This window comes from Caretta caretta, chromosome 11, assembly GCF_965140235.1.
Source record: "Caretta caretta isolate rCarCar2 chromosome 11, rCarCar1.hap1, whole genome shotgun sequence".
In the NCBI taxonomy this organism is placed as follows: Eukaryota; Metazoa; Chordata; order Testudines; family Cheloniidae; genus Caretta; species Caretta caretta.
The window spans coordinates 38,014,238-38,041,449 of NC_134216.1; the positions used below are offsets into that span (position 1 = coordinate 38,014,238).

The 27,212-nt window shown below is 43.7% G+C and overlaps 1 protein-coding gene across 8 annotated transcripts in view; it reads left to right on the top strand.

Moving 5' to 3' along the window:
• B3GALT1 (beta-1,3-galactosyltransferase 1) overlaps positions 1 to 27,212 on the top strand; it is a 378,681-nt gene that overhangs the window by 318,943 nt on the left and 32,526 nt on the right. For 6 of the 8 annotated variants that reach the window (XM_075117926.1, XM_048869766.2, XM_048869767.2 and 3 more), the window contains one exon: positions 7,245 to 13,099. The exons of 1 other annotated variant lie outside the window; for it this stretch is intronic. In XM_075117926.1, the coding sequence (XP_074974027.1) occupies positions 7,475 to 8,455 (981 nt within the window). In that variant the 5' untranslated portion in view covers positions 7,245 to 7,474 and the 3' untranslated portion in view covers positions 8,456 to 13,099. Of the gene's footprint in view, positions 1 to 7,244; positions 13,100 to 27,212 lie in introns of those variants that run through there. One more of the 8 variants, XM_075117928.1, reaches the window with a different exon arrangement.

Genomic DNA, 27,212 nt, shown 5'->3' on the forward strand with positions numbered 1-27,212 from the left:
GTATTTAAGACTACATATTCAAGATACAAAACTAAAAAGTTAATAAAATACTACTATAAGCATCTGAACTGACAATGCTACGTATGATTAACTGTTTCATGGGACACTATGCTTATGTTCTGTCTTGTCAAGGGAAAGCACGTGTCCTGCTTCTAAAAGCTTGCAAAGAGCCTGTAAGTATTTGTGTATACTGAGGCACCAGGATTTAAGACTCCATCATTGCAATCACTCTGAAAGTGCTAAGTAGAGCATATTGACATATCTTGTCAAATGCTCAATACAAAAAAAGGTAACAAACAGAAAACCTGGAACACTGTGTGTTTGGTTGTGGTGCTACAATAAAAGAACTATATTTGCCCAAGCCTACTGTACTATGAATATAGCTACCTTATACCAATTATCTGTTATATGCAGGACTCTGTGGGTTTACCCTCAAATCAGAAAGGTTATCTAAAAAACCTATTAGCTTAAAATGCCATCAGATCCTGAATGGAAATAATGAGATTCTGGTAACTTAAAGCTAATACATAAAGTGGCATTTTAAGAACTTTCTGTAAGAAAAAAAATTCAAGATCTAGTATTCTGAACAAAGCTTTAATATTTGTTGTGCATGCAGTACTAATATTCTTGATATGAAACTTGACCTGCCATACTCTTGATTTTGATAGCCAATTCATTACTTGCTTCCAATTCTATATTCTATATCCCATTTAGATATTAGATACCCTGTTATTAATAAAAATGCTGTATTAACACACATCCTTTAAAAAAAAAATTAAAATCCCTGTTTGTAATCAGATATTAAATCTTAAATACTCTTCCACACCCTGTTGCAATTTGTGGGATGTCATTTCAATCGTTCACTCTCTCAGTTCTCAACAATCGTCCTATTTTCTTTTCTAACAGACTAGGAACACCCAGGGAGCTTCTGAAGTTACTGGGTGACTAAATAAGTCATTGCTGTATGTTTTGGGGTTTTGTTTTTACTATGGTCATCATAAAACTAAGAAAATCTATGTTTGCAAAGGAAACCAATGAAGCTTTTAAAGTACATACACGCACATGATACGTGCTACATACACACACACACGATGGGGATGGTCATCTCTGGGAGCTATTTCTAAATCAGGTCAACCCATAGAACCATATGACCAAAGGTACATGATAAATACAATTTAACACCTCACCTGAGTTCTGCACATAAAGCTCACTACCTGGGCTATGTTTAATATTCCAAACCTAGGAACAGCTTTCAAACAGTCATTGTGACACTCCTTTGGGGTACCCAGGGTTGGAAGGCACCTCACTATCACCTGCTCTTAGCATCAGAAGCTTTGTCTGTGCCTGTTGAGGGTCAGCTCTCCATCTCCACTGGCCATGGGCAGTACAAGTTGTCCCCTCTAGGCCTTGCAGGCCCTGATGTCACTATACACATTAGCAATAGGCACACTCCAGGAGGATGCTCGGAGGACTCTGCTATTGGTGTGTCCAGCTCCTGTTCCACTGGACACTTCAGTATTCACAGATCTGCCACTTCCAATACACCCCAGCTTACTGCTTCCACCTCAGATCACTGCTCTGCTCAACCCACAGCACTTAAACTTGTTTTCACTATAAACATATCTAAAATTTAACAAAGCCAGGAGATTTAAATAGTAGCAAGTATTGGAAACAAATGGTTATATATAAAATAACAACATGCTTTCTAAAGCCTAGATTTAATTAACAAGATACTCTCCTGTCTTGTAGAGTATTGCTCACCCAAAATCCTTGCAGTGCTTTACAGCCAGACTCTTTTTATGAGATAAGGACACCGTCAGCTTATCTCCTAGGTGAAGGACTGTGTGCATTCACCTGCACCCCAAGATACACCAGAACAATACTTGGTCTTTATTCATAAACACCACATCTCCATGCTGTTTATTTCATCCGGCAAATTTCCTCTCTTGTAGATTTTACAGTCCTTTGTTCCACCCTTATTCATTATGCAAATCAGCATACAGTGTGAGGCATCTGCTACCTCCGGCCTGAAAGGAATGTCTCCCAGCAGTGTCACCTCCTGGTGACCTGCCTTACTCCCAGATCATAATTTTCAGTATAGATACATAACTCCTAACATATTACTGCACATACATTTGGCAATGATTATGATGACCAGTGGGTTTCTGGCTCTCGGTGGAGACCTCACCCATTGGTGAACTATTTTGCAATTATCTGACCCCAGGGATCCCTATGAAAGCCGATGCATTCCCTGTGCCCTCTGCCCATTTGCCTCAGAGGTCCTTGGGTCACAACTATTTTTTATTTAAAAATACTGTGTACCAGAAAACTGTGGAATTTCATTTTGAGTTACATGAGCCGAAGGGCCAGGATGGGAAATAATCATTCTTGGATGAGCGATGGCTTTAAGATCTGATATCTAATGAAAATTTTACTTCAACTAGAAAGCTAGGGACCTCTCTTCCTACTGGTATGAGACATTTCTTGTTTCTAGCCGTGCTAGATCACGAGACCTTAAAATCAAAATATAATTGATTGAAAAATAGATTTTTTTTGCAATTTTACAGTTTCTAAAATGTATTAGTTAATTTTCTTCTCCCTCAGAAATCTGTACAGCTACTTGTGGTAACTAACGTGCCTGTCTTTATTAGAGAAGGGTAAGGAAAGTCATAACCCAGTCTACTATAAAATTTCCTAAACCACTTTATGTAACATATGCAGAATACCGGCTGGTATGGTGCAATATAAATATTTTATATATCATGATTGCACAACTGAGCTACACTGAACTATATAGCTCACTCATGGCATCCCATACTCATAAAATCTTCATATCACAACACAGTATCATGTATCCTAATTTGAATTGTATGTTGGTCTCAAAATGGCAGTTAATACAAGCTTCTTTTAAAAAATAAATAAATAAATATAGTTGTTGCCTATTGATCCCAATTCAGCCAGATCTGGTTAAAAGTTCTGAGAAATCTTGCTGGATTAGGGATTTATTTTTTCAGTTTTGTTCAGGCTCCCACAATTCTATTGAATTTAACAAACTAATGAGAGTGGAGGGGCTAAGTCTCACTCATGCCGTTGTGGGATTCACGCATGTAAATTCTAACTGCGTTCACCTGTGGTGGTGCTCAAAAAAAATTGCACGCCCAAATGCCTGTGGTGCATAGCTTCATATGCACAGAGGCCATATTTTAAAAGGATTGCTCCTGTATACTTAGCTTATTGATTACAAAGGGAAGACTCTGAATACTGTGACAAATCTATAGCTTCTCATGGAGTCAGGATTGCTGCTATGCTGCACAATGTGACTACTCAGAATGTTCGCCCGTGTGCTCTAAAGCCCATTAAAATCAATGGGCTTTGGAACAGGCTTGAACATACAGGTTGACCACTTGCGAAGAGGGATGGCATCTCCAGTGATACATTATACTCTAGCCAGTACAATAACACTGTTAATGTTTTCTCAGTATGTTACCATTTTTATTTCCCTTGCACAGTACAAAAGTTTTAGTATGAAAAACAAGATATCAGTAACGGAAAAGGCAAATTCTAATACTAAAATACTAGAAGTTGGGCTTAAAGTAAATTCAATTTGAGCCTGCCACTCCTTCCTTAACTCCATAATTTGAGCAAATAAATGATCTTGGATTATAAAAAACATCTGTGTAGAAGAGAGAACTCACCAATCAGCATACCCGTTCACTACTGGATGGAGCATTACAGGACCGTCCCTTCAGTCCCCTCCTTCCAGCGACGATTGGGGTCCTTGGTGGACTGGTTCTTTAGTGACTCAGTCCTAGAGCCAAGTTATGTACAGCCTCACCCCTTCTGGTGTATCAGTGTCCCAAATAAACTGTGTCCTTCACAGTACTAGTCATCAATTTGAAATCTTCCAGCCCTCCTGGACTCCTCTTCAATCCCACTCTTCTCAGAGTCAGGGATTTCTGGGCTTCTACCCAGCATCTCTCAGCAGAACTCAACTCCCCACCCTCCAAATAAAACAAGCAACGTAGGCCACTGCTCCTCCATGCCACCGCCCCCCCCGGGCTTGTGCTTTCAGTCTCTCAAGTTCTCCCCAGCTCCTTGTTCCTCTTCCAGACCACCAACCCAAAGGGCTACCTCCCAGAGGCCTTGTCCCTATTTCTGGGCCCCTCTTCTCCTGGGTATCTCCTCCTGCTCTGAGCTCCTTCCTTTACCTCCTCCCCAGCTGGGTTTGATAAGAAATTGAGTCTCACACAGCTTCCAGGTGTAAGCAGGTGGGCTAATTGTTCTCTCAGGCTTCTGTTAACCTTTCACTTACCCATGTTTAGTCTGTGGTAATAATGCTGTAGGGCATGGCAATACAGCCTTTGTTTCCACTTCCTGGTTAAAAGAAATTTCCTGGTAATCTGGAGATAGGGTTAGAGTGACATTTTTCCACTTTATTTTTGCTGTATCGATTGGCTTCCTTTAGGAAAGTCCAGCGGGGGGGGATTTGCCACATAACAAATATGCACACAGCCTCAGTTTACTTCAAAACACAACTGCACCTGTGCATCAGAGGGCAAAATTTTGAATTCAGCAGTACATGAGACCAGTTTTACTGGAACCTTCTTTCTGGGCGCCCAAAATGAGACCAGACACTATGAGCTCTAGAAAAAAGAAAAGGAGTACTTGTGGCACCTTAGAGACTAACCAATTTATTTGAGCATGAGCTTTCGTGAGCTACAGCTCACTTCATCAGATTCATCATGAGCTCTAGGTTTTTTGCTGCCCAAGCAAAAAATTTGCCACCCCTGGAATTTGCCACCCCTGGAATTGTGCCGCCCCAAACGCGTGCTTGCTTTGCTGGTGCCGAGAGCCGGTCCTGACTATTAAAGCTGTTCTTTTGCTCAAAATGAATGTTAACAGCACATATTCAGTGTTCTGTGATACATTCATTCAGAACACTGAGGCTACATCTACATTTATGATGTTGCATAGAGTACAGTCACTGCACATCCAGTTAGGAAGAGTTTAAATAGCAGTGTAGACGATGAAGCACTGCTTAGCTGAGCAGAGTAGTATAGTGTGCCCTACAAGCCTGAGCCCTAGGCCAGCGGTTCTCAACCGGGGTCCGCGAGCCCTTTCAAGGGGTCAGTGGGGCCCTGCTGCTGAAGCCCTGAGCCCTAGCACCCACCCCCATGGGGCTGAAGCGTGGAGCAGTACAGAGCTTCAGCCCCAAGCCCCGGCGTGCCCCCCAACCCCATGGTTCTGAAGCCGGGAGCAGCACAGGGCTGAAGCCCTTAGCTCTCCCCTTCCCTCTGCCAGCTGCAGCCGAGACCGCGCACGCCTGAAACCCCGAGCTCCCCCACACTGCTGCCAGGAGCGGAGTGGGGCTGAAACCATGATGCAGGCAGAAACCTTGAGCCCATGGGCAAATTTGAGGGAGCACAAGGGTGTTGCCCCCCAAACTGCAGTGCCTTATCCAGAATGGGGCAGGTCCACCCCTCACGCTCCTCCTCTTCCCCAGCCCCCCTCAGGCCCTGCCCTCTGGCCAGGTCCTAGGCAGAGAGCCGGAGCCAGGCAGTGCGGGACAGCTACTCCTCTGGCTGGCGGTGCCATGGAGTGGGTGGCCGTGGCATTCCCCTGTCTGCTGCTGGTGCCCTCCGGGGTTGTGGCTGCTTCTCAGCTCCCAGCCCCCTTTGACTGCTTATGCAGCCAGTCAGAGCTGCCCGGATGGCTCTGGCCCAGCAGAGCCCTTGGTGGCTTGCTGAGGTGAGTCAGGGGGTGGAGGTGGTGCTCCCTCCCTGGACCCTGCCATGCAGGGCTGGCCAGCGCCCTGTCAGCCCTTGCTCCCCAACCCCAACTGCCGACCCCTGCCGGGCCCTGGAGTTGTTCTAGCATGTTGCAGGAGGCCTCAGAAAGAAAAAAGGTTGAGAACCCCTGCCCTAAGGTATATATCAAACACAGCTCTCTGCATGCAAAAGCTGTTCCTTCAGTTTAGTGTCCCACTGTCTCCTCACTGCCGGAGCCTTTCACTGCAGTGGGAAAAAACTCAGGCAGTGAGGAGACAGTGGGACACTAAACTGCTACACGCCACAAGCAGGCAGGCTGTGTTTACACTTATGTGTAGCTACACAGGGCAAAGAAAGGCTGCAGCAGCAGGGAAAGGCTTCTGCAGATCTCCACTGCCGGGAGTCTTTCCCTGTGGCATGTAGCTACACATCGCAGTGTCAAGCATGGACGCAGCCTGCCTCCCTGTGGCATGTAGCTACGTGTGTAGTGTCTGTAGTGTACATGCACCTGCAATTGTAGAATAGCCCATGTTGCAGGACAAGTTCTCCCCTCCAATAAATATGCACGTGTCTGTTGAGTCAGTAACAAACAGTAGCAAAACCAGCACTTTTGTTTTTAAAAAAGTGTACTTTTGAATGAGTATTTTGCAATCTTTCAAAAATATTTTACCACAATAGTGTCTTAGTTTATTCTTTTGAAAATACAATCACCATAAGCACACACTGGGGCAATATTTACTGTAGATGAGACAGTGTTAGCTAGAGCAATGCTGCAGAAAGCTACTGTACTATTTGTTTAGAAAAGTGCTATAATCACATCTTTCTACCATTGTCTCTACTATAGTTGTATTCAGATCTTTACGTGAATTTATTATGGGTTGTTTTATGACAGCATATTCTTCCCTATTATGGTTATTGTGCTTAGGAACAGGATTCTAGTCCAAACCTGCTTAATTTAATTTAATGGTTGCCAGGGCACATATTAGTACAATTTGTATTAAAACTGGGTTTGTAGATATCCATATCCATACTCATATCCACTAACTCTGTTCTACAAGATTTGTGTGCCTATTAAAGAAGACTAAGCAAATATTAATTTATTATTTATATTTTAATATTTCATTTACATTTTATCTTATATTTTAACGTAAAATGCTTTATAATTTATCTTAAAATATTATGCTAGATTGTGGAAGTCCAAAAGAAGGAGATGAATTCCCAGCTACATCCCTTTTAAATTTTACTGATGACCTAAAATATAGTAACAGCTTTTTCAATTGGATGTAATATAAGATGAATTATTAGCCTGTATATATCATAAACACATTCTTCCAGTAGGGATATATTCCAGTACAGTGTGTTGTATCAAAGGACTTCATGAAATAAGGTTCAGGAGAATGATAAATCTTGTATCATAATAATTGTCCTCAAGAATATATGACACAGCAATGGAAATCTTTTTCTCATATTTTTCAGAAATAAATGAAAATTCCAAGAAATAGAAGCTGCTGCTATACAAAGAAAGAAAAGACAAAGTATCTTCAGGGTTAATATCCTCCAACTGATATCCATGAACAATTACACAGTTATTTTTCTATATCGAACTTTAAGGTTTGTTAATAATATGCTGCCTTTGCGGGACACAGAGGTGCTAATGGTAAGAAGGCTATTTATTCACTATACTGAATAGAAGAGCTACAGAAACAATGGCTTCCAAGGTCTCATGTTTATATGTTCTGACAGTAGTTTGTTGGGCAAGTGCTCTTTGGTATTTAAGTATAACTCGTCCTACTTCTTCCTACACTGGCCACAGACACTTCAATACCATATCAATAGCCAGGAAAAATGTCTCCTTTGGTAATATAAGAACTCGACCTATAAATCCACATTCATTTGATTTCCTTATAAATGAGCCTAATAAGTGTGAGAAGAGCATCCCTTTCCTAGTCATTTTGATCAGCACGACTCACAAAGAATTTGATGCAAGACAAGCGATTCGCGAGACGTGGGGAGATGAAAACAACTTTAAAGGCATTAAAATAGCCACTCTCTTCCTTCTTGGGAAGAATGCAGATCCTGTATTAAATCAGATGGTAGAGCAAGAAAGTCAAATTTTCCATGACATTATTGTGGAGAACTTCATTGACTCTTATCATAACCTTACTCTTAAAACGTTAATGGGTATGAGGTGGGTGGCTACATTTTGTTCAAAAGCAAAGTATGTTATGAAGACAGACAGTGATATTTTTGTAAATATGGATAACCTTATTTATAAACTGCTCAAACCCAACACCAAGCCAAGGAGAAGGTACTTTACTGGTTATGTCATCAATGGAGGACCAATAAGGGATGTCCGCAGTAAATGGTACATGCCCAGAGATTTGTATCCTGATAGCAATTATCCACCGTTCTGTTCAGGCACTGGCTACATTTTTTCAGCTGATGTAGCAGAACTGATTTACAAAACCTCCCTCCATACCAGACTTCTTCATCTTGAAGATGTGTATGTGGGACTCTGTCTTCGGAAGCTTGGCATTCACCCTTTCCAAAACAGTGGCTTCAATCACTGGAAGATGGCCTATAGCTTGTGTAGATATCGCAGAGTGATCACAGTGCATCAGATAACTCCAGAAGAAATGCACAGAATTTGGAACGACATGTCAAGCAAGAAGCATCTCAGATGTTAAGATTTTTACAGATGTAAATACTTTTTTTTTTAATTTTGGCAGAAAGGAATCGGATAATTTATAGGCAAATTAACTTTGAGGAGGGTTTTAATAACTGCTTTTGCATTCTTGTCTTGACTCCTGGTTTGCACCCTTCAGACTCTATTCATAAAGACATTACAAAACTTAAAGGGGCCAGAGTCAAATCTCAGAATCATTGCTCCCTATCACAACTTTTAAAAAAATCAGCTCTTGCACCTGTATGTATAAGAACAGTAGTAGTTAACCAGAGCTGCATAACAATTCATGCCCATGCATCTGAGGTGAGAGTCTGGCCCTAAAAAATGAAGAATCATGTTAACATCTTTATCTCATCCTCACAAGCTATAAGTGTCTCTTTTTAGGGTTCTATTCATAAATATACACACAAATATAAAAAAATATACTCAGTGTGTGCATTTACAGCTTGAGTGCTATCTTTGCACTGATTTATACACCTATATTGGCATGTACATTTTACTATACAGTATGTGCAGTTTAAAAAGCAGTTTATTGCTGGCAGAAAGGCAGAATTTAAACAAGTGTGAATATAACATTGAAAATGAAAATAGTGTAGGTCTAAGAAACAACGCTACCTGCCTGAAAGTTATTTATTTAATAAAACCACATAACTCCCCCTAACTAAAAGAGCCCTATCTAATATAATCTTACAATGAAATATAATTTGTGTGTGAAATACAAGACAAAGAAAATGTCTGCAACAAAAAATAAAAATAAAATAAAATGTGTATTTGGGATAAAGGTACTTAATATACTTCAACATTTTCTTTTTAAAGCAAGTGCAGCATATCTCCTTCGGACGTGTAGAGATATATATGCACTAACAGCAATACTATTGTGGTACAGTATTATTGGAATAGACAGTATTATCACCAATAGAATTTTCATAAATTATAGTGTCTGCCAGAGCAAATATGTAATTTTATTGAATAATGAAAAATATCAATAAAATAATCCTTTCCTACTGTCTTACTGATTAGAAAGTCTTTGACTAGACTAAACTAGTCTATGTGAAACAAAGACTAAACTAGTCTTTGTTTCACATGTGGAGCTCCCAGTGAAGTCATTATTAATCCAAGAAGTCACTGAGGCCCAATTCAGGAAAGCATCTCAACTCAGGACAGCCCTTAAGCACACGCTTAACTTTAAGTATGGGATTGAAGTCAGAGAGGCTCAAGAACATTCTTAAATGTTAAATACATTCTTAAGTGCTTTCCTGAATCAGGGCCTGGGAGCTGAGCACACACAGATCCCAGGGCAGAATTTGGTCTTCAGACTACATAACATGTGTCTTCTTAATTTAAATTTTCCCCTCTAGGTACAAATGCCGTTCCCCTTTAGGATTCCCTTTCCTTCCGTGGCCTCTTTCTACAGTATAACCTGCTTCCTCATGCTTGCTCTTCTCTACTCCTGTCTTAGGCCTGTGCATATAATGAGAAGACAATAGATGTCAGAAGCACATCTCTCCAACCTTTATGTATACTAGTGGAGGGAGATTACTGAAAAATATTTTCTATTTGAATCATTAAAGAAATGTGCTTTCACTGCCTTCACACAAGTGTGCTTTCTGATAATATTCTTGCAGGATGTTCACTGGAACAAACAGATCTAAACAAATATTCTAGAGTATTCATGGAAATTGCATTTTCACCTAGTAAACATGACTATTCTCACTCAAAATCTGATATTAACAGATATCCTCATTCATCCTGGTGACCTAAATGTCCAATCAAAACAACTAAAATTTCAAATATTAAATATTTACAGTTGGAGATGGTCAAAAAAATCCAAAAATAATTTTGTAAAAAAATTCAAAATGTTGATCTTGTTTTTGTTTTGATGTGCTCAGAATGAAACTGTTACTCATTTTTTGTAAAATATTTATCATTTTTCAAAATGGTTATCTAAAATTTTCATGTTCTGAAAAGTTATTTTAAGAAAGTGAACATTTCTATAACCATTTTGACAACACATTTGACATATTTTCTTAAAAAATTAAAGCGGCACAGCATGTTTCATAAAAACAAATTTGACAACTGACATTTTTTCACGAAAGAAAATCATTTTTGAAAAAGTCCATCATTGCATGAAGAGTTTTGTCTGAAAAATTTCAGCCAAATATATTCACAATCCAATCCAAGAATTATTTGCTGAAATTAATTATTCAGAAAATAATTTCAGCAAAAAGAATTCAAGAATATTGCTGCATGTTCACAGTTTGCAAACTGAAAGAGGCAAAATTCATCATAAAAGTTATAGCTATGGATTATTCAGCCAACACTGGTGTCCAGTGTTGTGTAAACAGAAGGATAGTAAGTCCATATATCATTCAGGATATCCATGGGGAAGCAGTATGAAATAACTGATTCATTGTTTAAGTGAAATCTCTGAAGTAATTTTGCCTTTAATATTATCTGTTGTTAATATCATGCCATAGGTGTACATAGCACTTTATAAACAAGTATACGAACACTCCTCCACCAAGGAGCTTACATTCTAGTGACAAATCCTGCTAACCGTATTCACATAGCAGTATTACTGATTTCAATGGAACTACTTGTATAAATCAGGTGAGGAGGATTTGGCTTTTAAACCACACTATATAGTGCAGTGAGTGAAAACAATAGGTATGGAACTTTACTTCAGAGTTAGAAGTGAAGCTATACAGTAGTTAGCCCAATAGTTGCTGTTAATTTATAACTACAGTAGCATGTGTATCCTTAGAAAAAATCCAGAAATGTTAGCTATGAACATTGAATTTGCTACAAAAAAATCAAGATATATCCTTCTCAGCTGACCTAGTCCTTGATAAAGCTGTTCTTGCTTCCTGCTAAACTCAGAACTCTAAGAAAACAAAGTTCAGCTGTTTGCACATATGCATTTGATACACGCACACAGAGTGAATTTCATCTTTTCACACACAAGCCCAACTATGTGCAGGTAACTAAATGGAGGGTGAAAGATGGAATTCACCCCAGCTCATGGGTAAACCACAGACTGCAATGCAGTCTCTCCATGGACACTTACTGTAACTGTTCCAACCAATAAGCTGGAATAGCCTCTGCTGTATCTCCGCACATTGTGCAGGGATATTGGGCCCTGGATCCAAAAACTTATAAATCCTGAGACCTTACCTCCAGCCATTCACACTCAGCAGCGAGACCATCCCTCTGTAGCCCATGAGGGTCACAGAGCTCCTATTCCCATCATTGCAGGGCTTGAGCTTGGAGGGCCTTGAATTTCCTCCTTTATAAGCAAACTGCCTCAGACAGCCTAAAAATTGTATTAACAATTAGCAAGTACATCTTGAAAATACTATTTCCTGGTGTTTATAAATAAATAGTTTTTTGACAGAAATGTAAATATTCATCCTGGAACTCGTACATATGTTTTGAAGGCATTTTCTTCTGTATTCAGCTGTATATATGTGTAGAGTCTGCTTGCGATGGAACATTCTGTTATGCATGCAGCTGGGTTAGGCATTATGTTTGTTCAGTGCTTCAAAAGCCTTAAGCATGTGTGCCCTAATTTTTGAATATACGAGACTTTTTTATGTCAGGTGAAATAAAATATGAACTAATTTTCTATTTTTATTAATTTTCTGATAATGTACTTCACTAGCTCTTTACTACCATGATATGGATTTAGTATTTTCTCATTGCTCAAAAAATAGAATATGCAAGCCACATCTGGAAAGGAGGGATATGTATGGTCCTAAAACGGACACACTGTCCCTCTAATCCAAAAGTATTTGTGTTGGACTGAATAAGGTTAAATAGCAACAGGCAATGTTTTCATTGGGCGTCCTTCAATCAAAACAAATATTTGTGTTAAAGGTCATTTTGTTTTGTTAAGAACAGAGCAAATGACAATTTAAGAGTGCTGGATTTTTAAATCACTTTAATCAAAATATGAATACAGTCATAGTTGGTTTTGATTGAATTGTAGCTGAAGAAAGCACATGTACCAAGAAGCTGGGGTGGGCGGGAGGGAAAATGTCTCTTTTGGAGGAATTTTTCACTGTAGCATTTCCTGTCAGATGACTTGGGAATACTTCAGTGAGTACTCAAGATTCATTTTCCATCTTTCCTAATATTTAGATTCAGTGCAGATATTGATTCTTTATGGGGATTTTTTTAAAACATAGATGGCAAGGGCAATTTATAAATGAAGGAAGTAATTAATTAGAAAAGCGTGTTGATAGCAACTGAACTTTAGGTGTATCATTATATGTGAATGGCTGTATTTATGTATTTATTTGTCAAAATTGTATGTATTGTTTTACCTACTGTAAGTGTCTGTAAAAGTGAATTCTTTCAAAGTATTATTTAGGGTTTTGTGGGATTGCCAGTCAAGCTGCTAATCAAGATACTATTTTTTGTATAAATGTCAAATTAAAAAAAAACAACGAACAAATGAAGGCAAATGAAAACCTGACAGTGTCAATGTACAGTTTGCTTCTTCACCTCTCTCTTTCTCAACATGTAAACTATTATCAGAAAGCACGATGCTAATGTATAGGCCCATCTGCCATGAGAAAGAGCACTGTTCTGTAAAAGATGATTTTTTTTAAACATTGGGAAAAATAAACAAAAGGAGAAATTACTGTATTGTTCATCATTTCTGTAGATTTCCTCAAGCTACTGTACACATCGTTCAAATGTTCAGTGGTTTTCGACCCTGAAGAGTCAATCTTGAAACAAAACCTGATAAGGGCTGGGCTTTTTCAGAGGGGGCTATTGGGTTCCTAGCTCATTTCAGCTCCTTTGACAATCCCAGCTAATGATGTTAAGGAGCCAGGCTATGCAGTTCTGAGTTGAAGATGGGGTGCAGCCAGTGATGAGCTGCCAAAATCTTAACAACCGGTTCCCTATAAAAAGTTCTGATTTAAGGGAGTCCCCAGTATGTAGGAGAGCAATACAGCGGTGCATAGACAATCCAGGAAGTTTTTGGAAAGCGTAGGGGACAATTTCCTGGCGCAAGTGCTAGAGGAGCCAACTAGGGGGGGCGCTTTTCTTGACCTGCTGCTCACAAACCGGGTAGAATTAGTGGGGGAAGCAAAAGTGGATGGGAATCTGGGAGGCAGTGACCATGAGTTGGTTGAGTTCAGGATCCTGACACAGGGAAGAAAGGTAAGCAGCACGATACGGACCCTGGACTTCAGGAAAGCAGACTTCGACTCCCTCAGGGAACGGATGGCCAGGATCCCCTGGGGGACTAACTTGAAGGGGAAAGGAGTCCAGGAGAGCTGGCTGTATTTCAAGGAATCCCTGTTGAGGTTACAGGGACAAACCATCCCGATGAGTCGAAAGAATAGTAAATATGGCAGGCGACCAGCTTGGCTTAATGGTGAAATCTTAGCGGATCTTAAACATAAAAAAGAAGCTTATAAGAAGTGGAAGGTTGGACATATGACCAGGGAAGAGTATAAAAATATTGCTCGGGCATGTAGGAATGTTATCAGGAGGGCCAAATCGCACCTGGAGCTGCAGCTAGCCAGAGATGTCAAGAGTAACAAGAAGGGTTTCTTCAGGTATGTTGGCAACAAGAAGAAAGCCAAGGAATGTGTGGGCCCCTTACTGAATGAGGGAGGCAAACTAGTGACAGAGGATGTGGAAAAAGCTAATGTACTCAATGCTTTTTTTGCCTCTGTTTTCACTAAAAAGGTCAGCTCCCAGATTGCTACGCTGGGCATCACAAAATGGGGAAGAGATGGCCAGCCCTCTGTGGAGATAGAGGTGGTTAGGGACTATTTAGAAAAGCTGGACGTGCACAAGTCCATGGGGCCGGACGAGTTGCATCCGAGAGTGCTGAAGGAATTGGCGGCTGTGATTGCAGAGCCATTGGCCATTATCTTTGAAAACTCGTGGCGAACCGGGGAAGTCCCGGATGACTGGAAAAAGGCTAATGTAGTGCCAATCTTTAAAAAAGGGAAGAAGGAGGATCCTGGGAACTACAGGCCAGTCAGCCTCACTTCAGTCCCTGGAAAAATCACGGAGCAGGTCCTCAAAGAATCAATCCTGAAGCACTTGCATGAGAGGAAAGTGATCAGGAACAGCCAGCATGGATTCACCAAGGGAAGGTCATGCCTGACTAATCTAATCGCCTTTTATGATGAGATTACTGGTTCTGTGGATGAAGGGAAAGCAGTGGATGTATTGTTTCTTGACTTTAGCAAAGCTTTTGACACGGTCTCCCACAGTATTCTTGTCAGCAAGTTAAGGAAGTATGGGCTGGATGAATGCACTACAAGGTGGGTAGAAAGCTGGCTAGATTGTCGGGCTCAACGGGTAGTGATCAATGGCTCCATATCTAGTTGGCAGCCGGTATCAAGTGGAGTACCCCAAGGGTCGGTCCTGGGGCCGGTTTTGTTCAATATCTTCATAAATGATCTGGAGGATGGTGTGGATTGCACTCTCAGCAAATTTGCGGATGATACTAAACTGGGAGGAGTGGTAGATACGCTGGAGGGGAGGGATAGGATACAGAAAGACCTAGACAAATTGGAGGATTGGGCCAAAAGAAATCTGATGAGGTTCAATAAGGATAAGTGCAGGGTCCTGCACTTAGGACGGAAGAACCCAATGCACAGCTACAGACTAGGGACCGAATGGCTAGGCAGCAGTTCTGCGGAAAAGGACCTAGGGGTAACAGTGGACGAGAAGCTGGATATGAGTCAGCAGTGTGCCCTTGTTGCCAAGAAGGCCAATGGCATTTTGGGATGTATAGGTAGGCGCATAGCGAGCAGATCGAGGGACGTGATCGTTCCCCTCTATTCGACATTGGTGAGGCCTCATCTGGAGTACTGTGTCCAGTTTTGGGCCCCACACTTCAAGAAGGATGTGGATAAATTGGAGAGAGTCCAGCGAAGGGCAACAAAAATGATTAGGGGACTGGAACACATGAGTTATGAGGAGAGGCTGAGGGAGCTGGGATTGTTTAGCCAGCAGAAGAGAAGAATGAGGGGGGATTTGATAGCTGCTTTAAACTACATGAAAGGGGGTTCCAAAGAGGATGGCTCTAGACTGTTCTCAATGGTAGCAGATGACAGAACGAGGAGTAATGGTCTCAAGTTGCAGTGGGGGAGGTTTAGATTGGATATTAGGAAAAACTTTTTCACTAAGAGGGTGGTGAAACACTGGAATGCGTTACCTAGGGAGGTGGTAGAATCTCCTTCCTTAGAGGTTTTTAAGGTCAGGCTTGACAAAGCCCTGGCTGGGATGATTTAACTGGGAATTGGTCCTGCTTTGAGCAGGGGGTTGGACTAGATGACCTTCTGGGGTCCCTTCCAACCCTGATATTCTATGATTCTATGATTCTATGTATTTTTTGTACCAACATGGTTATCATATGTCCGTATTTTCCCGGGAGGAATTTTTAAAATTTAAAAATTTAAAAATTCCTCCTGGACGGCGATTTAAGAACCAAAAAGCCTGACCTGTCCGGGAAAATACGGATGTATGTTAACCCTGACTAAAGTTCTTTTTTAAAAAGATGGGCCTGAACTAGAAATGAGCTCCGTTTCACATGTGTGGGTCCCCGCCACTCCCTGGGGGTGTGCTAGGGTGACCAGATGTCCCGATTTTATAGGGACAGTCCCGGTTTTGGGGTCTTTTTCTTATATAGGCTCCTATTACCCCCCACCCCCATCCTGATTTTTCACACTTGCTGTCTGGTCACCCTAAGGTGTGCACATGTGTGGGTCCCAGCTGCTCCCTGCCCCCCTCATTTAAGCAGATGTGCAGGGTTACTGTCCTGGGAACTGCAGGGCATCAGTGGACGTGGGGCCACCTGCAGACAGGGGCGTGGGCCACGGCTAGCTGGAGGCAGGGGGTGCAGGGCTGGCTGCGGGCAGGGCAGGGGGTGCGGAGCTGGCTGGAGACAGGAGGGTGCAGGGTTGGCTAGAGGCCAGGGGGTGTGGGGCTGGCTGAAGACAGGAGGGTGCAGGGTTGGCTAGAAGCCAGGGGGTGTGGGGCTGGCTGAAGACAGGGCAGGGGCTGACTGGAGGTAAGGCATGCGGCAGGGGCTGGCTGCGGGCAGGGCAGGGGGTGCGGCAGGGGCTGGTGCGGGCAGGGCAGAGGGTGCGGGGGTGGCTGGAGACAGGGGCTGGCTGTGGGCAGGGCAGGGGGTGCGTGCAGCAGGGGTTGGCTGGATACAGGGCAGGGGGTACGGCAGGGGCTGGCTGCGGGCAGGGCAGGGGGTGCGTGCGGTAGGGGTTAGCTGGATTCAGGGCAGGGGGTGCTGCAGGGGCTGGCTGCAGGCAGGGGGTGCATGGGTGGCTGGAGATGGGCTGGCTGCGGGCAGGGCAGGGCGTGCAGCAGGGGCTGGCTGTGGGCAGGGCAGGGGGTGCGGGGGTGGCTGGAGATGGGCTGGCTGCAGGCAGGGCATACAGCAGGGACTGGCTGCAGGTAGGGGGTGCAGGGGTGGCTGGAGACAGGGACTGGCTGCAGGCAGGGGGGTGCGGCAGGGGCTGGTGCGGGCAGGGGGTGCGGGGTTGCTGGAGACGGGCTGGCTGCGGGCAGGGCAGGGGGTGCGGCAGGGACTGGTGCGGGCAGGGCAGGGAGTGGCTGGAGATGGGCTGGTGCAGGCACGGCAGAGGGTGGCTGGAGACAGGGGCTGGCTGTGGGTAGGGCAGGGGGTGCATGCGGCAGGGGCTGGTTGCAGGCGGGGGTGCAGGGGTGGCTGGAGACGGGGTGGCTGCAGGCAGGGTGTGTGGGGGTGACTGGAGACAGGGGCTGGCTGCGGGCAGGGCAGGGGGTGCGTGCGGCAGAGGCTGGTTGCAGGCAGGGGGTGCAGGGGTGGCTGGAGATGGGCTGGTGCGGGCAGGGGGTGCCAGGATGTGGCAGGGGCTGGCTGCAGACAGGGCAGGGGGTGGCTGGAGACAGGGGCTGGCTGCGGGCAGGGCAGGGGGTGCGGCAGGGACTGGTGCGGGCAGGGCAGGGAGTGGCTGGAGATGGGCTGGTGCGGGCATGGCAGGGGGTGGCTGGAGACAGGGGCTGGCTGTGGGTAGGGCAGGGTGTGTGTCCGGCAGGGGCTGGTTGCAGGCGGGCGTGCAGGGGTGGCTGGAGACGGGGTGGCTGCAGGCAGGGTGTGCGGGGGTGGCTGGAGACAGGGGCTGGCTGCGGGCAGGGCAGGGGGTGTGTGAGGCAGAGGCTGGTTGCAGGCAGGGGGTGCAGGGGTTGCTGGAGATGGGCTGGTGCGGGCGGGGGGTACCAGGATGTGGCAGGGGCTGGCTGCAGACAGGGCAGGGAGTGGCTGGAGACAGGGGCTGGCTGTGGGCAGGGCGGGGGTGCGGCAGGTGCTGGCTGGAGGCAGGGCAGGGGGTGGCTGGAGACGGGGGCTGGCTGCAGGGGTGGCTGAGGCGAGGCAGGGCAGGGGGTGCAGCAGGGGCTGGCTGCAGGCAGGAGGTGCGGGGGTGGCTGGAGACAGGGGCTGGTTGCGGGCAGGGCAGGGGGTGTGTGCAGTAGGGGCTGGCTACAGGCAGGGGGTGTTGGGGTGGCTGTGGACGGGAGGTGGCTGCAGGCAGGGGGTCCGGCAGGGGCTGGTGCAGGCAGGGCAGGGGGTCCGGCAGGGGCTGGCTGCAGGCAGGAGGTGCGGGAGTGGCTGGAGACGGGCTGGCTGCGGGCAGGGTGGTGGGTACTCACAGGGAGAGCAGCAGGACGCAGCCCAGGCCCAGCAGAGCAGCCGGGAACCCACTAGGCAGCAGCGGGAGCCCCAGGGCCGGGGAGTAGCAGCAACAACAGGGCTCGTGCCAGGGCCAGGCGGTAGCCCACGTGGCTCCCGCAGCGCAGCGCCCCCGGCGGCCAGAGGAGGAATTACGTCACTTCCCGGCCGGACCCCATCAAAGCCTCAGCGCCCCCTGCAGGGAAGCAGGTTAAGAACCGGTTCTAAAACTGCTTCAAAATTTTACAACCGGTTCACACGAACCGGCGCAAACTGGTGGCTCCAGCTCACCACTGGGTGCAGCCCAACTGCCCCAGGTATGCTACCTCAGCAAGGCACAGCTCCTCCAAGAGCTCTATGGTAAAGCACTTCTCTCTTTGGTGCGAGCCAGCAAGGGGTGTGAGAGGGGCCATGGCCCCGCTGCTTCCCACAATCATTTGGGTGGCTTGAACCACAGAGATGCTAGGAAGGACAACAAATGTCATTGGCCCCTGGATGGAGGGGAGAGTGTCTCCTTGTGACATCGTCCCTTTTACACCAATACAGGAACCAGTTGCAGTCTAAGAAATCACAAATTGATCCAGTTTATTCCAGAACCAAATACAGTCTCAATGAACTTGGAGAAAACTAACTCATACTGAAGTAGCTAGGAATTTGTAAAAGAATGTGTTGGAAAAGAGGGAAAGTGGAGTCTCCTGTGTATCTGAATACTATTTGACCCTCTATGACAGAGGCATGTCAAGACACCTCTGTAGGCTTCCTCAAGACCCAACCAATCAACAGTCAATAAACTGGATTATCCTTTGCTTCAAAGAACAGTCCCAGATTATTGAACTTTGGTTTCAGGCCTTCAGTAACCTTTGGCTTCAGTAACCCAAAGTTCCTTCTAGTCCCAGAAATGAAGGGATAGGTTCTTTCACCCCCTCCTAGGAGAAACTCTGGCTTTCACAAATCAAAAATGTATTGCTACTTGGTCATCAGTTTCAGCAACTGTAGACCTCTCCTTAGACACTCAAATTCAGACAAAGCATTGCCAGGCACCCTGGAGGCATCTCTAAGTGGTCCCAGCAACATCTGCACCTTAAAAGGAATAATGACCTGTTTTAAAGCAACTGACAGTTTCATGTTTTAGAAACATCTCATCTTACTGTCACAGATTTCTCCTATTTTTACAACAGCAGCCTAAATCTAATTGTACCCCTTACACTTCATTTAATTAATTTACATCTTAAAATGTATGAATATTAGTACTAGAAGGGTGGGTTTCATATAGCTTGATTATCTAACTTACAAGCATTCTATTTTCTCATTTATGTAACTGCTTGTCATATATTTTCAAATGAATTCACACTGCTGTGAGAGAAACCAATATATTAAAAAAGTGCTGAAACTGGCCTATTGAAGAGAGTAATGTACCAGAGAAGATCCATATGGCATAAAACATTGTCCTGAGTAATACCTGCTTACCTTTCTCGTTAAAAATATGAATTTATGAAATGGGAAGACAGGCATCTAGAGAAGAATAAATAAGTCTTATTGATTCAACTGTATCTATAATCAAGTCAGCTCAGCTGTCTCCTCTGGTGGATGTGCCCAGCCCACAAGAAAAAAAATTTCCATTTAGTTTTCTTTATAAAATCTCTTAGTTCTGTGCACTATGTTGGCTCTATGTTGTGCTTCTTGCAATGACCTCAGCCATCTCCTGGAGGGGCCCAAGAATGAGATACCATTTATTCTCCAGGGGAGGTTTATTCTCGAGTCTTTTCTCAGCAGAGCCAGTGTTACATGTGTTGTTGTACAGAATTATGAGTAGTGGTTTTGTGAAGAAGACTGTACTTTACTAGGGAATGAGCTAAAAATCACCAATTTGAGGTGAACAGACCCCATACAGCAAAGCCCTCTGTGGGTTACGTATCTCAGATTACCAGAAATTACAGTTTTCTTTTAATAGATGTTAAGGCCAAAAGGGATTATTAAGGTCATCTAATCTGAGCTAAGTATTGCTTTCATTAACCCCTTGGAAACTCTGGTAGTGTTACGAGCTGCATTAAACCTTGTTATGGAGTGAGTTAAATCCTCCTCGCTGAAACTGATGTGTGAGCACGCCCTTTATTTAAGATACATGGAAGAGACAGTTAAGGGGCCACACCTAAAACAAAGCTGAATAGAGTCTGTCCAGAAACTAACACCATGTGGGTGGAGGGTTCCACTGGGTATTATTCTGACCAGGTTTGTGTGTGTCTGTAGGTGTGGAAAAGGCTAATGTGGAGGAGGGCAGGGGAAGGGGACAGACAAAGAACTGATGGAAGACTCAGAGCAAGAAAGAAAGCCAAGTGGCAGCCTATCAGGACATTGTGACCTTCAGAAATCTAGAGGAAAGAGCTGGGTGTGGTGCTGACTAAGTCTGCAAATGAGAAGGGGAAGAACAGTGAAACACACAAGAAAGCTGGTAGATCTTAAAATATCTGATTATTTATTCAGCCACAAAATCCCTCTCCACCTCTAAAACCCACCTCAAAACACTTCTCCATTGCAAGGCTTTTCAGGGGTTGCATGATTTTGTTCACATATTCTTAAGGACAATTTAATTAAAACTTATTGAACGAAACTATGGTCTGCAGCCACTGTACTTTATCAGGTATGTTGGACATAATGTTTGGACAGAACAATAAGAGCTGAATTCAGAACTGGGTTAAGCAGCTGCAATTCCCATCAATTTCAGTGGGACTCACATCTGTTGATTCCCTGTGTCTAATTTTGGCCTTGCTCCTGCTCCCCATAAAGTCAATGTGAGCTTGGTCAAGTTCTTGGATTGCAAGGCCCCTTGTGGCAGAGACCACCTCTTATTCTATATATGATACAGCACTTAACAAGTAACAAATAACTGTTTGATTTTAAGAATACCAGAGTGGAAAGTCAAGTAAATAGAAATCTGTACACTCCAGTTTGAATTAAACCTGTTCACTATATAGATACATAATTCCAAGGCCAGAAGGGACCAATGTGATTATCTAGTTTGGCCTTCTGTATAACACAGGCCATAGAACTTCACCAAGATAATTCCTAGATCTTTCAGAAAAACAGCCAACCTGATTTAAAAATTGTCAGTGATGGAGAACCCACCACAAATATAAGTAAATGTCTCCACTGGTTATTTTCTCTCACCATTAAAAATGTACATCTTATTTCCAGTCTGAATTTATCTATCTTCAACTTCCAGTTATTGGATTGTTATACCTTTCTCTGCTAGACTGAAAAGTCCATTATTAAATGTGTGTTCCCCATACAGATACTTGTAGACTGTAATCAAGTCACCATGAGCCTTCTTTTTGTTAAGCTAAATAGAGTGCGCTCTGTCATTATAAGGCATGTTTTCTAATCTTTTAATCATTCTCATGGCTCTTCTCTGAACCCTCTCCAATTTATCAACATCCTTCTTGAATTGTGGACAACAGAACTGGACACAGTATTCCAGTAGTGGATGCATCAGTGCCAAATACAGAGGTAAAATAACCTCTTTGCTCCTACTCAAGATTCCCCTGTTTATACATCCCAGTAACGCATTGGCTCTTTTGGCCACAGCATCACAATGGGAGCTCATGTTCAGCTGATTATCCACCATGACCCCCACAAATCTTTTTCAGAGTCACTGCTTCCCAAGATAGAGTCCCCCATTCTGTAAGTATTGCCTTTGATACTACGTGTATATATTTACATTTAGCTGTATTAAAATGTATAGTGTGTGTTTGAGCTCAATTTATCAAGTAATCCAGATTGCTCTGAATCAGTGAGGTGTCCTCTTCATTATTTATGACTTCCCCAATTTGTGTGTCATCTGCAAACTTTATCAGTGATTAATTTAGGTTTCCTTCCAGGTCATTTATAAAAACGTAAAATAGCATAGGGCCAAGAACCAATCCCTGTTGGACCAGACTGGAAACATACATGCTTGATGATGATTCCCCATTTACAATCACATTTTGAGACCCATCAGTTAGCCAGTTTTTAATCCATTAAATGTGTGCTATGTTAGTTTTACAATCTTTCTAGTTTTTAATCAAAATGTCATGTGGTACCATGTCAAATGCCTTACAGAAATCTAAGTATATTACATCAACAGTATTACCTTTATCTAACAAACTTGTAATCTCATAGAACAAAGATATCTAATGAGTTTGAGATAATTTATTTTCCATAAACCCATGTTGATTTGCATTAATTAAATTACCCTCCTATAATTCTTTATTAATCAAGTCTTGTATGAGCTGTTCCATTATCTTGCCCAGGATCAATGTCAGACTGACAGGTCTATAATTACCTGGGTCATTGAGTAAAGTAGAATATGGATATCTATGAGTTCACAATCTGTACTGGGTATTGTGTAGTGAGAAGCATAGTATAATACATTTCCTCTTGACAAGAGGGGTTCTGTAAAGAGATTCTATCCATCTCCTTCAGGCTCCCTGGGAACTCAGGGACTTGCTGCTTTCGGTTCATTGAAACGCTATCTGGCAGCAAAACAAACACATGCCTGTCTAATCACAGCAGATGTCCCAAATTTCACCTTTTCTAGTTGTACAAACCTCTTTCTGATTTTTCACTCTGCTTTTATTTATGCAGTTCTTGCAATGAAAAATAAAAGTGGTGGCACAAAGATAATTCTCCACTTCTCCTAAACTTCAATCATCTGGAAGATTTTTTGTCCCAATGATCATCAAAATGTAAAGTAAATTTCCCTTCCTTACTGATCCTTCTATACAGAGAAATGTATCAAATTAACCGTAGTGTAACAGGGCTTACCCAGTCTGGCTTCAGGCCATGCCACTGCCTCAGTTTACCTTCTGTCATGCATCAAACAACCCACCACACAACTAGTGTTTTCACAATACTGCTCCCTCCTGGGTGTATTTATTACCATAAAATAACACTCAAAACCTTCCATCCCCCTTCTCCAGACTCAGTTAATTCCAGTATCAATGCCAGCTCCCTCCAGGCTCACATTCCTTTGCAGCCATCATAGCTGAGCTTCTCACCTAACAGACTCCTGTTCCCCGCAAGTCTCGCAGCTGAGGCTTATATCCCTCAACAGATCCAGCTACTTGCAGGTCTTTCTCTCTCTCCCAGGCCTTCGGCTTAGGAGCTGTGGAGTGTTGCCACCATCCCACTTCCTAGCAGGCCTGATTTTTCCCTTAACTACCTGTTCTTAAAAGGGCCATGCCTTGGAACAGTGTTGGCTCATCTGGGGACCCCACCACCCTTAAAAGGGACGGACCACCCTGTTACACAAGAATGAACACAGAGCTACTCAGGTTAGAGTTGTGTGCCTTCTCTTTTTCTCCATTTCTGTATCCATCTCTCTTCTTCCATTTCCTATTTTCATTCTCTCTCATTTTTAACATATATCTGTTCTATCGTTTCATTTTCACTTTTACAGTGTTCCAGCTCCTGTGACTTCTTTACAAGTCACTCGAGTTTGGCTGAGACCAGAGGAAGTCTCACAATATCTTAACCCTGAAGCACCAGCCTGCTCCCAAAATTCAACCCTGCCTGAGGGAAAACCCAAGCTGATTCCCCAAGCTCCTGGGGAAGAGCAGCCAAATATGGCTGCTGCAGGAATCAGACTGGGTTCTTTCCCTGAGCAGACACCATTCTTGTATGATGGGAGGATCCTGCAGGGAGCAAAAAAAGCCCAGCTGCTCAAGGTGCCCTCCTCCCACATGAGCAGAAAGAGATCAGCATAAGGGTCAACTCCACTCCCTCCACCTGTCCTGTGAGTAATAGGACAGGTAAGGGAGAACGTGTGGAGAAGATCTAATAGGGAACTGTGGGAGGTCGATGGTAAACTAAGTATAGTAATTGTAGTGAAATCTCCATGACTCCAGTGGGTCAGGCGTGCAGTTAGGATCAGAGAAGAGACTGCAGCTAAGCATCTCTTGCAAAGTCAGCCTTGTGGTGTCCAACCTCATGGCTGATCAAGGAGAAGATGGAGGGATAATGTTGAGCAAGACCTAAAAGCTCTTAATGTGAATTACTATGTGAATGAGAAAAATACACTTTGTGGACGGAAGAAGATGGGGGAAAATTGTAAGAGTGGCCAAGGACCTCCCTGGTCTTTACAGTAATAGTATAGATGGGGGGCAGGGAGTTGGAGAGCAGGGGAAATTCAAGAATCAAAAGACAGCCCAAAACCACAATATAATCTTAGAATCATAGAATCATAGAATATCAGAGTTGGAAGGGACCTCAGGAGGTCATCTAGTCCAACCCCCCGTTCAAAGCAGGACCGATCCCCAATTAAATCATCCCAGCCAGGGCTTTGTCAAGCCTGACCTTAAAAACTTCTAAGGAAGGAGATTCCACCACTTCCCTATGTAACGCATTCCAGTGTTTCACCACCCTCCAAGTGAAAAAGTTTTTCCTAATATCCAACCTAAACCTCCCCCACTGCAACTTGAGACCATTACTCCTTGTTCTGTCATCAGCTACCATTGAGAACAGTCTAGAGCCATCCTCTTTGGAACCCCCTTTCAGGTAGTTGAAAGCAGCTATCAAATCCCCCCTCATTCTTCTCTTCCGTAGACTAAACATCCCCAGTTCCCTCAACCTCTCCTCATAACTCATGTGTTCCAGTCCCCTAATCATTTTTGTTGCCCTTCGCTGGACTCTCTCCAATTTATCCACATCCTTCTTGTAGTGTGGGGCCCAAAACTGGACACAGTACTCCAGATGAGGCCTCACCAGTGAATAGAGGGGAACGATCACATCCCTCGATCTGCTGGCAATGCCCCTACTTATACATCCCAAAATGCCATTGGCCTTCTTGGCAACAAGGGCACACTGTTGACTCGTATCCAGCTTCTAGTCCACTGTAACCCCTAGGTCCTTTTCTGCAGAACTGCTGCCTAGCCATTCGGTCCCTAGTCTGTAGCGGTGCATTAGATTCTTCCGTCCTAAGTGCAGGACTCTGTTGAACCTCATCAGATTTCTTTTGGCCCAATCCTCCAATTTATCTAGGTCCCTCTGTATCCTATCTCTACCCTCCAGCGTATCTACCTCTTCTCCCAGTTTAGCATCATCTGCAAACTTGCTGAGGGTGCAATACACACCATCCTCCAGATCATTTATGAAGATATTGAACAAAACCGGCCCCAGGACCGACCCTTGAGACACTCCACTTGATACCGGCTGCCAACTAGACGTGGAGCCATTGATCACTACCCGTTGAGCCCGACAATCTAGCCAGCTTTCTATCCACCTTATAGTCCATTCATCCAGCCCATACTTCTTTAACTTGCTGGCAAGAACACTGTGGGAGACAGTGTCAAAAGCTTTGCTAAAGTCAAGGAACAACACGTCCCCTGCTTGCCCTTCATCCACAGAGCCAGTTATCTCCTCTTTAACAAAAAAAAAAAAAAAAAAAAAGAACGCACCATGACTTTTCGGAAGTTTCATGATTTTTGGGGTTGTGACTCATAACTTTTGAATCTTTGCCTTGATTTGCTTCCATCTCTCTTTTCTCCTTTCCTTGGTTTCCTTCCATCTTCCCCCTTGCGCAATACAGTCTCTTCTAGCTGGCTAACATCCTTTCTATTTATCTAGGTGAATCCACAGGTCCCCCTCACAGTGGAACCTGAACACCTTACAAACATGAATTAATGTATCCTCACACTGTACCCATGGAGGCAGAGGTGTTATTATCCCTATTTTGCAGATGGAGACACAGTCCAGCTCCTGAAGAGTTTACAACTTAGGGCCCTCATCCTGCATTGTGCCCAAGCAGAGTGAATTCAAGGAATCTTAGCATGGTTGCAGCTGCCCATCCAATACAGGTTTCAGAGTAACAGCCATGTTAGTCTGTATTCGCAAAAAGAGAAGGAGCACTTGTGGCACCTTAGAGACTAACCAATTTATTTGAGCATAAGCTTTCGTGAGCTACAGCTATTATGCTCAAATACATTATTATGCTCAAATAAATTGGTTAGTCTCTAAGGTGCCACAAGTACTCCTTTCCATCCAATACAGGTCAGGGTCCAGGACTGTTCCATACAATACATTTTCTTTTGCTTTGTCCAATCTAATTTTAAAAGTATCACATGATGGGCTTTCATCACTTCCCTGGGGAGATTATTCCACAGCCTGATAGCTTCCACTGTCAGGAAGTTTATACTGATGTAAAGTTCCTATTGACTATTTATTCGTTTTCTTCTCATTATTTCTGTTCAATTGCCTTGCATCACTCTAAATAATTACTTACATTCAATACCATTTCAGACCCTTCAGAACACACAGCCTGTTATCCTTTTAGCCAGATTAGAAATATCTTTCTTCATAAATCATTTCAGCATTTTAATCTTTTTAGCTTCTGTTCTCTGAATTGTCTCCAGTTTGTCAATAGCCTGGTAATAGCAAGGTACCCAGAACTGAACTAATATCACAGGCACAGTTGCACCAGGACTGAGCAGAGTGTAACTGTTATCTCCCTGTTGTGCCTTTGTTTATGCAATTCAAAATCCCATTGACATTTTTTCCTGCCATATCAAATTAAAAACTCATGTCTAATCCTGTGTCTAGAATCACCCCTACTCCTCTCTCAGCATTACTGCGTTCCAGGTTATTAATTATCTGGTGTTTGGATTGTTTGCAACAGCTATAGCATTTATTTTAATTAATTACATTTCGTCCATAGTTATAATTTGGATACATTAAAAAATTAAAATGAATGGCTGCCAACAATTGACACAAATCAAAGTCACTTCACCCTCACTAAACATCAGGCAGGTAGCTTTCATCCCTCCCCTGGGCAGCTGAAAAGCAAAAAGGCTGCAGAATCTGCTTTCATGTAGAAGGAAACAAAGCATGACATCTCTCAATCTCCCCTGGCAGACTCTCATACATGTTGAACCAGAGGTGAATCTTGTAGGACACTACATCAAGAACTCTCGAGGAGATGAGCATTTGTTCATCACAACCCTTTGGGTTTTCCCTCAAAGGATGTGAACAGGAGTGGCTAACAGGGGAGTTTTTCAAGGGAGTTTAGAGCAGGAGTGTGAGGGGA